The 17,105-nt window shown below is 39.1% G+C and overlaps 1 protein-coding gene across 1 annotated transcript in view; it reads left to right on the forward strand.

Annotated features, from left to right (window-relative positions):
- HSDL2 (hydroxysteroid dehydrogenase like 2) overlaps nucleotides 1-17,105 on the forward strand; it is a 179,342-nt gene that overhangs the window by 125,074 nt on the left and 37,163 nt on the right. Inside the window, exon 2 of the mRNA XM_043976809.1 lies at nucleotides 16,903-17,073. Within this exon, the coding sequence (XP_043832744.1) occupies nucleotides 16,903-17,073 (171 nt within the window). The remainder of the gene's footprint in view (nucleotides 1-16,902; nucleotides 17,074-17,105) is intronic.

Raw genomic sequence — 17,105 nt, forward strand, 5'->3', positions numbered from 1 at the left:
TTGTTTTGTTTTTACAATCAATGGGAGAAAGCTGGAAGAAGTGGGTTTTTTTGGTTTTTTTGTTTGTTTTTTTTAGTGAGACAATTGGGGTTAAGTGACTTGCCCAGGGTCACACAGCTAGTAAGCATCAAGTGTCTGAGGCCGGATTTGAACTCAGGTACTCCTGAATCCAGGGCCGGTGCTCTATCCACTGCACCACCTAGCTGCCCCAGGATTATCATTCTTATATGTAAGTTCATAACAAGTTTTCACTTGTTGGAATTCTTTCTTTTCTCCTTGGACTCTACCATAATTGGTTCATTCCAGCACATAATTTATTTTTAGGGGTTTGTGAGAATTACTGAGAAGTGGAGAAATTGTCTAGTTTATTGCCTTATTGTCCCATGATCCGGAATTCTAACCCAAAGAATTTCTTCATTATGTTTGATGTTATCTTCTTTTACTCATTGCCATTGCCATTCTTGGCTCTGGATTTTGGCTTTGTGCTCAGATCCATCTCCTCCAGCACTCTCAGATTGGTCTGATGGGTCAGGTTTGGTGCCAGTACCTTTGTAGTTTGGATGCTTTCACCATTGCTCAAGTATCCCATGAACTACTCCACCCCCCCTCAGCCATACACAAAGATGGTCATACCTTTGATCTTTCCTACATACACAAATGATAACTTCTATGGCAAAGAATTCTGAAATCTTCTTATGTCATTATTATCTATTGGCTTTTCACTTCTCCTTTGTTCTTCCTTTACAAAGCCCTACTCTTCACCCACACTGTGAACTCTAATGCCTTTGACCCTTCAGTTCTCTCCTAGGTTATCTGTCCTGAACTAGTCACTCTCTTTTTTTTTTTTTTTTTGCGGGGCAATGGGGGTTAAATGACTTGCCCAGGGTCACACAGCTAGTAAGTGTCAAGTGTCTGAGACTGGATTTGAACTCAGGTACTCCTGAATCCAGGGCCGGTGCTTTATCCACTGTGCCACCTAGCCGCCCCCTCTAGTCACTCTCTTGACTCCTTGGTGAATAAATTCAATGCTATATCACCCTCCTTTCTTGAATCCCTGTCCCCCTTACCATATCATTGATTATGCCCAGGCAAGACTCAGACTTTGATCACTCCCATCATTCATTGCCTTTACTCCTACATATAGGCTGCTGAAAAAGAGGTAGAGAAAATCACACAACCATCTTGACTGGGTCCACTACAAATTTATGTTATACAACCTCAACTGGGCCCTCACTGCTGATAGGCAATTCTACTATAGTTCCTTCACTATCCCACTCTCCAAAGTGGTTCTTTTAGACTTTTTCATCCCTCCTCAAACCTCCCATGACTCTCCTTGCCCTTACTCTTTCAGCTAAGAACTTTGCCTTATATTTTATGGAAAAAAATTGAGGTCACACTCTGTGAACTTCCTCTTCTCTTTTCCTCATTTCCTATCATTCAGATACCTTCTTCTACTATCTCCTCCTTCACCCCTGTGTCACATGATGAAGTGGCCTTGGCAAAACTAACCCCTCTACTTATTTAAGGAATCCTATTCCATTCTATCTCCTCTATTGACTTCCCTCTCTGTTAGCCCCACTCTCTCACTTATTTTCAATTTCTCCCTGTATACTGGTTCATTTCCTATAGCCTACAAACACAGCCATCCCTCCTGAAAAAACACTTGCTTCCATCCCCACTATCATCCTATATTTCTTCTGTCCTCTGTAGCTAAACTCAAAAAAGCTATTCACAATAGGTGCCTCCACTTGCTCTCCTCTCAAAACAAAACCTTTGTGATAAATGAATATAGTTAAGCAAAACAAATTCCCAAATTGGTCCCAAACCATGGCCATTTCTACTTTTCATTCTCAACAATCACCCCTCTGTCAGGATGTGGGTAGCATTTTTCTTTATTGGTTACAAGTAATAATTTTAAAGTTTGAATATGTTTATATAGAATACTTGATGGCATAAAAGTAGGTTTCCTTTAATTTTTTTGTCAAGGATATTTTTTTTACTTTACAGAATTTTATTTTTTTCTAATTACACATAAAGATAGTTTTCAACATTCTTTTTTTTTTTTTTTAGTGAGTCAATGGGGGTTAAGTGACTTGCTCAGGGTCACACAACTAGTAAGTGTCAAGTGTCTGAGGACGGATTTGAACTCAGGTCCTCCTAAATCCAGGGCCAGTGCTCTATTCACTGCGCCACCTAGCTGCCCCTCAACATTCATTTTTATAAGATTTTGCGTTCCAAAGTTTTCTTCTTCCCTGGCTTCCCTCCTTAAGACAGCAAGCTATCTGATATAGATTATATATGTACAACCATGTTAAATATATTTCCACACTAGTCATGTTGTGAAAGAAGAATCAGAACAAAAGGGAAAAGCCACAAAAAAACAATAAAAACTCCAAAAAAAGTGAAAATAGTATGTTTCTATCTGCATTCAGACTCCATAATTCCTTTTCTGAATGTGGAGAGCATTTTCCATCATGAGTCTTTTGGAATTGTCTTGGATCATTGTATTGTTGAGAAGACATAAATCTATCACAGTTGATCATGGAACAATGTTGTTGATACTGTACACAATGTTCTCCTGGTTCTGTTCATTTCACTCAGCATCAGTTCATGTAAGTCCAGGTTTTTCTGAAATCTGCCTGTTCATCATTTCTCACTGCACAACAATATTCCATTATGATAATATACCACAACTTATTTAGCCATTCCCCAATTGATGGGCATCCCCTCAATTTCTAATTCTTTGTCACCACAAAAAAGGCTGTTATTAATATTTTTGTACATGTCTGTCCTTTTCCCTTTTTATGATCTCTTTTGAATAGCAAGTATATATTTCTAATAAATAGAAATAAATCAGTCTATAAAAAATTAATCATTCATATTATATTGCCAATTGGCACATTTTCAAAATATAAAATGGTTTAACATGATAAATCTTAACTATCCAGAACCCTCTGGTAATGAGTTAGTCTGGGGAGGAGTGTTTTCTAGATAGTATACTAGTGGCAAGGGAAGCTGTATCAGCAGGATACAGGAACAACAGGAACAAATAGGGGGTGCTGGTATAAATTGGAGTAATTTCCAAATGAGGAGCAAATGCCATGTCACAAACCAGTGTCACCCAAAACCATTAAGCACTACAAATATTAGAATACCCATGATTGGATAGATGCAAGGAATTTCTTTTTACCCATAAGCCAGAGATATGAGTAGAAAGTGGAGTCGGGGAATGAAATCCTTCACTATCCATAGTTATGAGCTATAGGTATATATGGGTTGAGAGTCATTCTACATAGAAAATCCTGGGATGGGGTAAGCCTTGAGAAGAATTTATATACACATTTATATACAAAGTTTAGTGTACTTAGTTTCATATTATTTAAAAATTTTTTTTAGATTTTTCCCCCGATGTTTTTACATGTAAAAACAAATTTTAATGTCAATTTAAAAAACTTTGTGTTCTAAATTCTGTTCCTCTTTTCCTCCCCACCCCCCCTTTAGTAAAAATTATTTGGGGTAGGGGCAGCTAGGTGGTGAAGTGGATAGAGCACTGGCCCTGGATTTAGGAGGACCTGAGTTCAAATCCGTCCTCAGACACTTGACACTTACTAGTTGTGTGACCCTGAGCAAGTCACTTAACCCCAATTGCCCCCCCCAAAAAAAATTTATTTGGGGTAAAGATTAATATTCCTGTTTTTAGCTAACTCATTTGGGAGGGGCCACACCTGGCCCACCCCAAGGTTACGAAGGCAGCTTTTTGAAGGACCTCCCCTTTTGGGGGAGAGGAGATTGAATGCTCCCAGAAGGGAGGCAGGCTACTTCCAATATGCGAGTTTGCTCTCATTCCTTCTGCTGGGGCCCTTCAGCTGGCGGTGCGTGTTCATTGCTCTGTCTCGTGCGACTGCCCTCTCTGTGTGAGCAACCTTAGACTGGCGGGCTGTTCAGTTGTTTGGTGAGTTACTTACGGAAAACCCTAAATTCCTTTGAACTAGCTCAATTGGGAACAGTCTGGGATTGCATAGGCTAAGTTTAGAGTTAAGAATATCTTTCTGTATTTCTATTTTCCTATTTCCTTATCTTTGATTTTTTTATTAGTTTCACCTTTGTTGTTTAATCAATTCCCAAGTAATAAAATCTGATCCTTTTGTGAACTAAAGCTTAGAGGCTCCTTTCTTATTGGCCTGGGAGAAATATCTAAAAAAGGGCTGTTCAGAGGGGAGGGTTAAACCTTAAAGGTCCCTCATATTTCCGGGACCCCAAAATTGAGGCAAGTCACCCAAATAACGCTCAGTATATCAAATTTTGGCCCTCATACCCCTTAACAACTCAAGCAATTTAATATAAGTTATACATGTATAGTCATGCGAAACATTTCCACATTAGTCAGGTTGTGAAAGAAAACAAACAAAAAAAGGTACTATTAGTTCTTTCCTCTGTAGATGGATTGCATTTTTCATAAGTCCTTCAGAGTTGTCCTGTATCATTGCATTGCTGAAAATAGCCAAGTCATTCACAGAAGATAATATTACTATAATATTGCTGTTATTTTATATATAGTACATTTCACTTTGTATCAGTTTATATATATATATCTCCGGGCCTTTCCAATAGCATCCAGCTCATCATTTCCAACAGCACAATAGTGTTCCATCTCAATCTCATCCCACAATTCGTTCAGCCATTCCCCAATTGATGGGCATCACTCCAATTTTGAATTCAACTTTAAAAAAAAAATCTTTTAGGATGCCAACCTAATGTTGCTAGGTCAAAGAGTATACATGGTTTTATAGCCCTTTGGCCATAGTTCCAAATTACTCTACAGAATGTTTGAATCAGTTTACAACTTTACTAAGAGTGTATTAATGTCTCATTTTCCCCATATCCTCTACACCATTTGTCATTTTCCTCTGCTGTCCTATTATCCAATCTAATAGATATAAGGTAGTACCCAGAATTGTTTTGAACTCAATCTCTCCGATCAATAGTGAGTTAGAGCATTATTTTTCATATGGCTATAGGTGGCTTTGATTATTTCATCTGAAAACTTCATGTCTTTTGATCATCTATCAATTGGGGGATGGCTCTCATTTTAACAAATTTGACTCAGTTCTCTATGTGTTTGAGAACTGAGGCCTATCAGACAAACTTGCTTCAAATTTTTTTTCACAGTTACTATTGATAATTATTTCCCTCCATCCAATTCCCTCCCCTTGATATTTACTCCATTTTCTATCTTCTTTCACCCTATCTCTCCTCAAAAGTGTTTTATTTCTGACTGCCCCCTCCCCGCAATCTGCCCTCCCTTCACGCCCCCCCCCCATCCCCTTCCCCTCCTGCTTTCCTGAAGGACAAGATATATTACTATAGGGGCAGCTAGGTGGCACAGTAGATAGAGCAACGGCCCTGGATTCAGGAGGACCTGAGTTCAAACCTGACCTCAGACACTTAACACTTACTAGCTGTGTGACCCTGGGCAAGTCACTTAACCCCAATTGCCTCACCAAAAAAAAAAAAAAGATATATTACTATATCTAATTGAGTGTGTATGTCATTCCCTCTTTGAGCCAATTCTGATGAGAATAAGACTCACTCACTCCCCCACATCTCCCCCATCTTCCCCTTCCACTCCATAAGCTTTTTCTTGCTTCTTTTATGTGAAATACTTTACCCCATTCCACCTCTCCCTTTCCCTTTCCCTTTCTCCCAGTGCATTCCTCTTACTCCTTAATTTTTTTAAAAGATATCATCCATTCATATTCAACTCATACCTGTGCCCTCTGTCTAAATATACTCCATTCAGTTGCCCTAATAATGAGAAAGTTCTTGTGAGTTACAAGTATCATCTTTCTGTGTAGCATTGTAAACAGTTTAACCTTTTAATATCCCTCATGATTTCTTTTTCCTGTTTACCTTTTTATGCTTCTCTAGTGTCTTGTATTTGAAAGTCAGCCTAGGTCTTTTCATCACGAATGCCTGAAAATCCTCTCTTTCATTGAATTCCCATTTTCCCCCCTGAAATAATATATTCAGTTTTGCTGGGTAGGTAATTCTTGGTTGTGAACCCAGTTCCTTTGTCCTCCAGAATATCATATTCCAAGTTCTCCAATCTTTTAATGTAGAAGTTTCTAGATCTTGTGTTATCCTGACTGTGGCTCCACAATATTTTAATTGTTTCTTTCTGGCTGTTTGCAATATTTTCTCCTTGACATCGGAGCTCTGGAATTTGGCTATAATATTCCTGGAAGTTTTCATTTGGGGATCTCTTTCAGGAGGTGATTGGTGGATTCTATAAATTTCTATTTTACCTTCTGCAATCAGGGCAATTTTCCCTATTTCTTAGAAGATGATATCTAAGCTCTTTTTTTGATCATGGTTTTCAGTTAATCCAATAATTTTCAAATTATCTTTCCTGGATCTATTTTTTAGGTCAGTTGTTTTTCTAAGGAGATATTTCACATTGCCTTCTATTTTTTCATTCCTTTGGTTTTGCTTTATTGTGTTTTGATTTCTGATAAAGTCATTAGCTTCCATTTGTTCAATCCTAATTTTTAAGCAATTATTTTCTTCAGAGAGCTTTTATACCTCTTTTTCCATTGGGCCAATTTGGCTTTTCAAGCCGTTGACTTTTTTTTTTTCATGACTTTCTTCATCTTTCTCATTTCTCTTTCCATTTTTTCCTCTACCTCTCTTACTTTATTTTCAAAGTCCTTTTTGAGCTCTTCTATGGCCTGAGACCAACTCATATTTTTCTTGGAAGCTTTGAATATAGGAGCCCTGACCTTGCTATCCTCTTCTAAAGGTGCACCTCAATCTTCCTTATCACCATAAAAACTTTCTAGGGTCAGAATTTTTTTTCTGTCTGTTCATTTTCCTGTCCTATTTCTTGACTTTTAACTCCTTCTTAGAGTGGAGCACTGCTTGCAGGATGCACTGTCCCAAGCTTCAAGGGGGTCCAGGGTTCACCACTCCCCTGGCCTGTGCTCTGGTCTGCAAACAACCACAGGCCTACTTGCCCTTTAACCTAAAAGAGAGTCCTGTTCACTGTGGCTGCAGGTTCTGGTGTGCCTGCGCCCCTCCCCCACCTGGGCTGCCTCCCAAGACTGCTTCCCGGGTCCAAGCACAGACAAAACAACAGAGTCCTGCCTCAACACCAGCAGAGACCCCTGTAATCTCCCTCTGGATAACCACTCAACCCCCTCACCATCTGTGAGTTGAGTTTCAGAAGTAGCTGCTGCCATGGCTAATTCCGAGATTCCTGAGGCCTGTTTCTCTGGGGTGGCCTGCCTGGGGCTGGATCTGTGCTGGCACAGTCTGTAAGGATCTGTGTTCCACTATCACCCTGGTACAACAGACCTTTCATGCTGACCTTCTAAGCTGTCTTTGGCTGGAAAATGATCTTACCTCATCCCTTTGTGGGTTCTGCTGCTCCAGGAATTGTCCTATGGCATTATTTGAAGGCATTTGGAGGGGTCCTAGAGAGAGCTCAGGGAAGTCACTGCCTTTCCTCTGCCATCTTGGCTCTGCCCCCTTAGTTCCATATTATTGAAAAATAAACTATGTGATTGTAACATGCTTAATTTTCTGGATCTATGAGTGCAATGGATGGTGACATGAGAGTTTACCTCATTGCATTAGGACTTTCAGTTCACCTTGCTTACTGCCAGTACTTGGTACATTAGTATATAAGACATTTGAGGCCATTTCTTGAGTTTTGTCTTCTAATATGTCTCTTCACATCACTCTCTCCTTTATAAGGCAGAGGAAAGAGGCAATATGTTAAATTATTTTACTGGGTTTTGGCAGATTTAGATATAAAAGTTATAAATTCTGTGCTTTCTGAGTTTGAAGAATGAAGGCAAAAATGTACTCATGACCTCCTTTGGCCTCCACAGTTGGAATTTAGGCATTACAAGCTATGTCAACACTCCTTTTCTACTCCCACTAAGCAGTTCCTACTCCCTAGTTAGCACCCTTGACTTCACTTATGCAGAGATTTTTCTCTATACATTCATGGCACACAGAGAATAAAATGAAGGAGGAGATATGATCAGACAACCAGTTTCCTTACAAACAGCAATAATCAATGACACATTCTAGTATGAGAGCAGAAAAATTCTGGCTGAACTTTTACTCTGCTTTAAATATTTATACAAAACATGAAAAATCAATACCAACAAAATTCTTTCTCAGTTATTCAAAGCCCTCAGCTAGCCCAGAATCCTAGAATTTTAAACAGGGAATTCAGACCTCTATTTATTTCTATGAAATAATAATTTTACTGTTACTGTTTCTCTCTTTTGCTACCCCATTTCCCCTTTTCAAATGATTAAATTCACAAGTAAAAGCAGATATGACTGGTCATAATTTTATATCTACAGTAAGCCAGCTTTGTTCTAATTAAAATAGCAAGCAGCCAACTTTAAAGAATTAGAATACCTTCTGCATTAGACCTACTCATCCTATGATACAAAAAGGGAGGTGGAAAAGATGCCAAAAGACATTTCACATCCATATGAATTCTTGGTCAGGGGAAAGTTCACACTTCATATTCTTATATCATATACTCTATGCTTCAATGGACAAGGATGCCAACAGCCATGGTGGAGCCCAGTTGCACTCAACACTAGCCATGGCTAGTCACTCCTCTTTACTGTCACCCCAATGACCATTTCTTCTGTTCTCTCCTCCCTCAAACTGTACATATGGCACCTCTTCCCAACAATGTCTGTGCATATCTCCTGAGAGAGTCTTTCAGTCTCTGCTGGGACAGTAACAAAGAATTATATCTGTTTGATACTACATTTCCCAGAAACTCGTGCAGCTAGACTTTCTGAACTTTGTCTCTATTTATCTTCAGATGAATCAGTCTAACCAAATCTGACTCTACAAGGAAGCCAAAAACTTTGTCCTTAGTATCCAGTAATGTCAGTGTTTAATCCCAAGATGCCAAAAGGTTAAACCTCCATCCACTGGTGCTGGATGGAAGTGCTGGAAGGTTCTTTTTTAGAATTTTTTTTTAAAATCCCATCTTTGTGACAGAGAAAATATTAGAGACTGTTCCTGGTGAATGAAAGAATAAATTAATGCATTAATGGAAAAGCTTTTATTAAGCACATACTATATCCCATGCACTATACTAAGCACTAGGGATACAAATATAAGCAATTAAGGAAAGTCCCTTACCTTAAAGAATTTACATTCTAATGAAAGAAGATAGCACATAAGGGGGAGTCTAGAAAACAGTAGAGGCGAGAATGGAGGGGTTATTTATGAAGTTTGGAAATGGCCCAGAAGTGATATGGTAGCCTAGTTTGGGGCAAAATGTTCACCTAGCAGAGTCCAGGGTCCCAGGAAGGGTCTGGCAAATCAGAAGACAGTAGAAAGGAAATATACTTGAGGCAGGGATGCTTTGGGAGGCAAAGATGATTCCAGAGAATGGGAGAGAATGGGAAGGGAGATAAATTACTTACTTTGCAGTTCTGTTGAGTAATATAATAATAATAACATTAAAAACATATAAAATTTATAGAGTGCTTTAAAGTTTGCAAAGTGTTTTAAAAGTGTTATCTCTATGATACTCCCAAACCTATGAGGTAAGTGTTATTATTATAACCAATTTACAGATGAGGAAACTGAGGCTGAGGAAGTGACTTGCCCAACCAGGATCATAGTCTCTAAGGCAAGATTTGAACTCAGTTCTTTCTGAGTCTAAATGCAGCACTGTATTTATTGTACCACATACCTTCCTCTAGGTTAGCCTGTCTTTAGTGGTGAGAGATTGTGGGGGAAGGAGGCATAGTAGGGTAGCAAGAAGTCAGTCTGATTATATAAGGAAGAGCACAGATATTTGCAGAATGTTTTTCATAGACAGTCCTATGACTGGACATAACAAACAGAGGATAGGGAACAACAGAGAGACAATGAGAGAGAGACAGACAGACAGACAGAGAGATATTGATTTTGCAATATATGGTTGTACACACATATGACTTAGCAGAAAATATGAACCTTGCCCTTGAGGAACTTGCAATCAAATAGGAAGGCCATATACACATTGTCAGGACCCCCATGCCAAGACCACTCCTCTTTTTACTCCTCTCTTTTCTTTTTTTTGTTTTTTTGTTTTTTTTGCGGGGCAATGGGGATTAAGTGACTTGCCCAGGGTCACAGAGCTAGTACGTGTCAAGTTTCTGAGGCTGGATTTGAACTTAGGTACTCCTAAATCCAGGGCTGGTGCTTTATCCACTACACCACCTAGCTGCCCCCCTCTCTTTTCTTACTATTAGGAGATACCTTGTTTTCCAAAGCTAAGTCCCAGCAAACAAGCAAGCTGGGCCTTGAGCTTGTCATGACAAAAATCCTTTGTGCTGGGGCAGCTAGGTGGAGCAGTGGATAAAGCACTGGCCCTGGATTCAGGAGTACCTGAGTTCAAATCTGGCCTCAGACACTTGACATTTACTAGCTGTGTGACTCCGGGCAAGTCACTTAACCCCCATTACCCTGCAAGAAAATAAAAATAAATTTTTAAAAATCCTTTGTGCTCAATCCTCTGGATGAATTCTGCTGCTACTAAATCTGCAGACTTGGCTCAAACCAGCCCCAGGTGGTCCCTGAACTCAGACAAGCAACTGCAGGAACCATGTTCTAGTCACAAAGCCCTGCTATGAATAGATTTTTTTTTCACTAGGCAAACTTGCCTTGTTGTTCCTATTACCTCTCACTTCTATGGCTATATCTCACTGCTCGTTTTTTGTCTAGCCACAGCTATATGTATCAAGACTTAGTCTCACTGTCTGGGGTCTGCTTGGTCCTAGAGCAGACCCTGACATGAGTATCTAATTTCCCTCCTTCAAAAGAATAAAGAAAGCTTTTTCCTTATTACTTCTGTGGCTCCTTGGTTTATTTATTTATTTTTTTAGTTTTTCAGAGTTAACAGTATACAAACTCTGTGAACTCTTTGGTATTATCAGAGTTAACAGTTGTTGCATAACTTTGGTGGCTCTTTGGTCATTTATTTTCAGAGTCTGATAAAATAAATAAAAATAGTATGAGATATATAATTGAGAACTTGAGTGTGTGGTAAAAGCTACGGGACTTCAGGAGAAAAAAACGTTCAAATCCAGCTAAAGTACAAAGCTTAAAATGCAAGATTCTTTTGAGTAGGGCTTATTTCATTAATAATATTTATATCCCTTTTATTCTTGTTCAGTTGAGTGCAACTCTTTGTGACCTCATGGACCATCACATGCCAGAATCTTCTATCCTCTACAATTTCTCAAAGTCTGTCCATGTTTATGTTCATTGCTTCCATGATACTATCCACCTTATCTTCTGCTGTCTCCTTTTCCTTTTGCCTTCAATCTTTCCCAACATCAGGGTGTTTTCCAATGAGTCTTGTCTTCTCATTATGTGACCAAAATATTTAAGCTTCAGCTTCAGTATTGACCTTCCAGGGAATAGCCTGAATTAATTTCTTTAAGTATCAACTGATTGGATCTCCTTACTGTCCAAGGAACTCTTAAAGTCTTTTCCAGAATTGAGGGGTTGCCCATCAATTGAGGAATGGCTGAACAAGTTGTGGTATATGAATGTATTGGAATACTATTGTGCTGTAAGAAACTATGAGCAGGTGGATTTCAGAGAAACCTGCAAGGACTTGCATGAACTGATGCTGAGTGAGATGAGCAGAACCAGGAGAACATTGTATACAATATCATCAACATTATGTGTTGATCAATTGTGATAGACTTGATTCTTCTCAGTAATACAACGGTACAAGATAGTTCCAAAGGACCCATTATGGAAAATACTCTCCAAATCCAGAAAAAAAAAAAGAACTGTGGAATGTGGATGTAGATTGAACCATACTATTTATTTTGTTTTTGGTGCTGTTGTTTTTCTTTTTTGAGGTTTTTCCTTTTTGCTCTGATTCTTCTTTCACAGCAATACTAATGCAAAAATTTGTTTAATGTGATTGTACATATATAACCTATATCAGATTACTTGCTGTCTTGGGGAGGGGGGAAGGAGGGGAGGGAGGGAGAAAAATTTGAAACTAGAAATCTTATAAAAACAAATGTTGATTGTATGATGAACAATGGGGATAGACTTGGCTCTTCTCAGCAGTGCAACAATTCAAAACAGTTTCAAAGAACTCGTGATAGAAAATGTTTTCAACATCCAGAAAAAAGAACTGTGAATTATGAATGCAAATTGAATCATACTGTTTCTACTTTTGGACTGTTTTTTCCCCTTCTTGTTTGAAGTTTTTCCTTTGTGCTCTGATTCTTCTTTCACAAGGTGACTAATGTAGAAATGTTTGATGTGATTGTACATATACAACCTATATCAAACTGCTTTCTGTCTTGGGGAGGAAGGAGGGAAGGTGGGGGGAGAAAAGAAAAAATTGGAACTAAAAATCCAGTGAAAACAAATGTTGAAAACTATCCTTATATGTAATATGTAACTGGAAAATAACAAAATAAATTAAAGACAAGTAAAAACAAATATTGAAAACTATCTCTACACGTAACTGGAAAATAATACTTTTATAATTAAAAAAAATCTTCTCTAGGACAATTAAAAAACAATGATTTTGTAGCACTCAGCTTTCATTATCGTCCAGTTCTCACAGCCATACATTGCTAATGAGAAAGGCATAGCTTTGAGTACATGGACCTTTGTTGACAAGGTGATATATCTGCTTTTTAGTATGTTGTCTAGATTTGCCTTAGTTTTCCTTCCAAGGAGCAAGCATCTTTTAATTTCATCTCTTCAATTATGTCTACAGTGATCTTTGAGCCCAAGAATATAAAATTTGACACGTCTTCCATTTCTTCTCCCTCTCTTTGCCAAGAAATCATACGACCAGTTGCCAAGAACTTAGTTGTTTGGGTGGTTTTTTTTTTTATGTTAAGCTAGCGTTTACAGTCCTCTTTCACGCACATCAAAAGGCTTCTTAATTCCTCTTCATTTTCTAGGTTGCTTTATAAATTCTTGTGTAACTTGTGGCTCAAATCCCATATGCATGGGCTTCTCCTTATTGGAGGAGATTGATTACTCAATACTTTGCCTGGGAGAAGAAAGAGACTGGTCTTTCGACTTTTGGGTTTTGATAAAGAGTGCATGAAGTTCCAGGCTCTCTACATGTCCCTGTCCTCAGCTTATTACACAAGAGACTTTGGGAAATATTCCAGGTTGAAATCTAGAGTTCTTTTAGTTTAGTTGAGATAGCTTACTCCCAATGGGACAGCTCATTCACTCTGAACTTTATATTGTTAGTATAGATTCCAGCTGTATATTTTCTCTGAATTCTGTTTGTGGTCAACTAGAATAAATGGGTTTACTTGCTATCTGTTGCCCTTTATGGAACTGGCATTTGGCTGGGAGTCAATCCTTGGATATACAGTCTGGGGCACTTAATCTGTCAAGGATAGCAATCAGGAGGAGTTTAGCTTGAGCCTAAAAATTATTTCCCCTAGACTAACAATATTTGGTGGGGACAGAAAGATGTAATTCTAGTCTGATATCCATTCTCTGAGAAGAGCAGAGTTGTCAGCCTCTGGTGTCAATCTTCCTCTCTTCTTGGTGGGAACAATGTCTCCCTTGAAAAAAGGTGAGTGGAAGAGACTCTAGGAATATGTATTCATGCTTTCTTTTTTGTTTTGTTTTTTAGTGAGGCAATTGGGGTTAAGTGACTTGCCCAGGGTCACACAGCTAGTAAGTTTTAAATCTCTGAGGCCGGATTTGAACTCAGGTACTCCTGACTCCAGGGCTGGCGCTCCATCCCCTGTGCCACCTAGCTGCCCCTATTCATGCTTTCTTGCAAGTCAAATCTAGATTGGCCCATGTGGATTTAGCCTACATGGGCAACACACATATAACTCCTTACGCTTGACTGATTAAAGGAACTTGGACTTTAAAGCTAGGCTCCTGAGGAAAAATTTAAAGGATTTTATCCTCCTCATCCCCCATGACTGCAACCTAGGGTCATCCTCAACTCTTCACTCTTGCCCACTCCCCTCCTCCTACATTGTCAATGTTGTCCACCTTTGTAGAGGCTACATTCATAATATCTCTAGTATACTCTCTTTTCTCTCCTGCAACACTGCTCCCACCCTGGTAAAGGCCCTCATCACCTCATCCCTGTACCTTTACAATAACCTTTTGCCTCAGGTCTCTTCAGTTCATTTTCCATTCAGCTGTCAAACTGATCTTCCTAAAGTTTAGATCTGACTGTCATCCCTCATCTTCCCCTCAATCCAAACCCTCCACCCCCATTAAATAATTTCTAGTGGCTTCCTATTACCTCCAGGATCAAATAAAAAAGCTCTTTGGGGCATATAAAGTACTTCATAACCTGTACCCTCTTACATGCCCAATCCTCTTATATCTTACTTGACTCCATACAATCATCAGTCTAGTGACACTGGCCGTCTTGCTATTCGTTGTATGAGACAATCCACTCCCTTACTCTGATTTTTTTTTTTACTGGTTGTCCCCCATGCCTGGAATGCTCCACCTCCTCATCTCCATCTCTTGGATTCCCTAGCTTTCTTTAAGTCCCGGCTACAATTTTACCTTCTATAAGAAGTTACCCCTCATTCCCTTTAATGCTAGTTTCTTCCCTCTGTTGATTATCTCAAACTAATCTGTATATATATCTTGCTTGCACATAGTTATTTACATGTTGTGTGTGTCCCCGTTCCCCCCCCCCCCCGGCCGCCTTTGACTCTGAGTTCCTTGAGAACAGGGACTAATTTTTACCTTTCTTGGCATCCCTAGTGCTTTGCACTGTACCTGGTATAGCCCTATTGATATACTTACTTGATAAATGCTAGTTTATTGACTGAGGAGAAAATAGAGAAAACTAAATGGAAGAAGAGGGGTAAATGGAAGATAAGTTCAGTTTTAGTCACCTTGAATTTGAGGTGTATCAATAAGGAAATGGAGAATTGGAGGCATGTGACAGAAGCTTAGGAGAACATGGATTCCTGTCACATTTACATAAACGGAATAGTTGAACATGTGTGAGATGAGGAAATGTAGAAAAATAAATGCAAAAAGTCCCATACAGAAGGTGGAAAGAATGAGTAGAGAAGACTCAGAAGGGGTCAGCAAAGTAAGAAAAGAAACAAAATAGTGTAGCCAAAGGAAAAAAAAAAATCAGTGGATCTCTGAAAAGGTCAGCTTCCCACCCAAAGTAGGACTTCTTGTGCGGTACAGTGGAAAGAACACTGACTCAAAAAACCTGGACTTATATGAACTGATGCTTAGTGAAGTGAACAGAACCAGGAGAACATTGTACACAGTAACAGCATTGTGTGATGATCAACTATAATAGACTTAACTCTTCTCAGCAATACAATGATCAAAGACAATTCCAAAAGACTTGTGATGGAAAATGCTATCCACATCCAGAGAAGGAACTATGGAGTCTGAATGCAGATTGAAGCAAACTATTTTCTTTTTATCTTTTTTTGCGGGGCAATGAGGGTTAAGTGACTTGCCCAGGGTCACACAGCTAATAAGTGTCAAGTGTCTGAGGCCGGATTTGAACTCAGGTCCTTCTGAATCTAGGGCCAGTGCTTTATCTACTGCGCCCACCCAGCTGCCCTCTATTTTTGGTTGTTTGCTTTTTTCACACATACTACTTTCACTTTTTTGTTTGTTTTCTTTCTCAAGGTTTTCCCCTTTGGTAGTGATTCCTCTTTCACAATATGACTAATGTGGAAATTTGTTTAACATGATTGTACATGTATAACCTATATCAGATTCCTTGCTGTCTGGAGGAGGTAGGGAGAAAGATATGCAACTCAAAAATATTATAAAAATGAATGTTGAAAATTATCTTTATATGCAATTGGGGGAAAATAAAAAACTATTAATGTAAAAAAGAAAGAAAAATATAAAAAAGAGCCCTGACTCTAAGAGTGTGTGACCTTTGTCAAGTAGTTTAACTTCCATGTGCCTGAGTTTCCATATCTGTAAAATGAGGTCCTTGTTAGTCCTACATTTATAATCCAAAGGCAAACTTTGACATGGGTCCTTATTTAGCACTTGGTGGACTATCTCTACTACCTATTAAAACAGTCCACTAATGGTTGCTTTTAATTGTGTTTTTTTTTAAATGTTCTACAATTTTCACAATTTCCATCTATTTTGAGGGTGATTCTGGACCTTTTATTTCATTGATGTGGGGAAATTTCAGTGTAGAAAAACGCCTCTACGTATCCAGAATTCATCTACTATTTCTATCACAACAGCCTTTTAAAAACTCGAAGGTAGCAATCAAATCTCTTATCTTCCTCCTCTCCTCTTGTCTAAGCAGAAAAACTGTCATTTCCTTCAAATTTTCTTCATGATACGGTTGGTTTCTAAATCTAATACCTTGGATGCGCTGGGACTGCAGACACTCTCCAGTTTGTCAACGGGCTTTCTGAAAGTAATTGAATTTCGCAGCTGGAATGAAACTGAAAGATTCCCCCACCCCCACCCCGTTCTAGCAGCTGGGGAAGCTAATGGACCCCTTCTCAGACTGTGCCCAAAATAAAATACATAGGTTTACAAAGTAAAATTATAATTATCATTTTTATAATATAATTATATACAAATATAATGGGTTATATTGAAATGTTATAAAAATATTTTTAAAGTTCACAAAGTTAAGAATCCCTGCATTTAGACCAACTCCTCTTTTTATAGGTGAGACCAGTGAACATAGCACCGAGAATTGAAGGCAACCTTGTAAGGGTGGTTACCTTTACTCTACCCAGCCTGGAGTATTTCCCCTTTCCAGGCCAACCTCCCTTCCTTTCTCCTCACTCTTGCTTTCTTTTTTTCACCCTACCCAGCCTTCTACGATGACCATGACCATGACCCTTTCTCTTCTCCCCTCACTAGAAAGAGAAAATGGGAAAAAGAAGAAACCGGGCGGGAGGAGCAGGGAGGAGGAGGGGTTGGAGGCGTGGCACGCGAGGCAGCCGGGATTCTTGCGCCTGTGATCGCGCGCGGCCGCGCGAGGCGGCCTACGCGCCTGGAACGCGGACGTCAGCTGGGAGACCGATTGTCGAGGTAAGTTAAGTGCCCCCGCGACCAGGGGCGGG

The sequence above is a fragment of the Dromiciops gliroides genome, chromosome 1 (genome assembly GCF_019393635.1).
Source record: "Dromiciops gliroides isolate mDroGli1 chromosome 1, mDroGli1.pri, whole genome shotgun sequence".
Classification (NCBI taxonomy): Eukaryota; Metazoa; Chordata; class Mammalia; order Microbiotheria; family Microbiotheriidae; genus Dromiciops; species Dromiciops gliroides.